Genomic DNA, 1,662 nt, shown 5'->3' with positions numbered 1-1,662 from the left:
CCCTCGATCTCGTCAAAGCACACTCACAGATATCGGGAATAATGTTTTTTCAAGTGGTTTTGAAATTTGCTCGACTTCGCATTTGCTGGGCTATACTGTTGCACTACTTAGAGCGGCATTCTGGTTGGTTTTATTCGAGTATTTACGTCATTGTACTCTTAGCTCGTGTGAACTGATCTTCTCATGCCGGCTTACATGAGTATTGGTTTAGGCTAGAGGTACGAAGTTGTGTTGTTTGGAAAAGTTGAATTTTGCAGTCGTTTTCCATTTTTGTAAAGTTTCATTCACAATGCGTCTGTTCTTTGGTAAGAAGAAAGAGCAGAAGAAGTCGGCTCCTCCTCCACAACAGGTGAGGACACTCTCTGTCTGCTATGAAACTTCTTATATTGTCGCTTTTTGCGGGTTTATTCGAAGTAGTTATGAAATCCAAAATTGAAAATTTTCATCTGTAAAGTTGTACGGTGGAAATAACTAAGAGGTTGCTACTGTGGAGATGTTCATATTAATTTTGCTTGTCGCGGGGTTATATCACAATACGCTTGTCGGTTTGCACTATGGCGATGTATCGTTATAAGAGGCCTAAGATTACCCGCTGAATCTGAGCATATAAGTAAACGAAGGAAGAGAAACTGATAAATATTCTCTTAGTAATGATAAGTGTAGATCAATTTTTTTGTGATGGAGAAGGACATGTGGCCCGAATCGATCAACGAACACTATATGGTGATTTAATAACTTTATATCGACAGTTTTATGATAGTTTCGAAATTAGTTATGATTGTAGTATATAAGATCGTTCAAGAATAATATGAATGAGTTATGCAATATCGACATAGAGTAGTACTATTAAAGTAGTCGTGTTTGAAAAGTGGCAGATAGGGAGCACGTGAGTAAACATATCGTGTTGTACTGCATTTACAAAGTCAAGTCTGTAAGTATGTGTTCATTATAAATATTATCGTGACAGCGTGTACCACACTTTGCTAGAATTATAAATATCTATTGTCAATTTTTCATGAATGTAAAAGTTGACTCTCTCACTGGGTGAGAGTTTGAAAAGTATGAGTTTACTCTACCAAATGATTTATAGCTCATTTTCACAGTAAAATGTTTTATAATGATGATCATAGTAGTACTAAATATTAACTAGTAATTTCTAACAGTTTTATAATATAGTATTACTTCGTCACTTGTGCTAACAGCCGCCGAGGGTGAGGAATTGACGAGGCGATTTGGTCTGCTTCTTCGTATTGAAATATATATAGGGATTTTAGTATAATCTTTTGTGGAAAAAACGGAGATTTTTTGATTTTTCGTTTTTTTTCAGAATTTGCCCGATGCAATTATGAAGAACAAGGAAGCGATCGAAACGTTGGAGAAGCGGGAGCTGTTGATTGAGAAGAAGATGGCAATACAGGAACAAGAGGCTCGTAGTCCTGGGAGGGGAAGCTGACCGGTCGCGTTAGTAGTAGTTGATTTTTATACCGTGGTTTAGTTAGAATTACGGAGTTACTACAGCGTTATGTTTGTAGAATAATTGTATAAGTAATAAAATATTGTATTGATTCGGAATCAATACAATATTTTTAATATAATTTTTTCCGAAAAGATGTTCTTTTTTACTCTTCGCTGAGGAGCTTTAAAGAATTATCCAAAATTATA

The 1,662-nt window shown here is 35.6% G+C and overlaps 1 protein-coding gene across 1 annotated transcript; it reads left to right on the top strand.

The window, feature by feature from the left end:
• Positions 1-289: 289 nt before the first annotated feature.
• On the top strand, positions 290-1,453 carry Pmar_PMAR007410 (hypothetical protein; the record flags this gene model as incomplete). Its single annotated transcript, XM_002768913.1, has 2 exons — positions 290-349; positions 1,328-1,453. The coding sequence occupies 2 exons, from the start codon at positions 290-292 to the stop codon at positions 1,451-1,453; spliced, it is 186 nt and encodes a 61-aa protein (XP_002768959.1).
• Positions 1,454-1,662: the final 209 nt, after the last annotated feature.

Source organism: Perkinsus marinus (genome assembly GCF_000006405.1).
Source record: "Perkinsus marinus ATCC 50983 genomic scaffold scf_1104296966906, whole genome shotgun sequence".
NCBI lineage: Eukaryota > Perkinsozoa > Perkinsida > Perkinsidae > Perkinsus > Perkinsus marinus.
The sequence above is the reverse complement of the archived record's forward strand: the minus strand, read 5'-3'. Positions and strand labels throughout refer to the sequence as shown.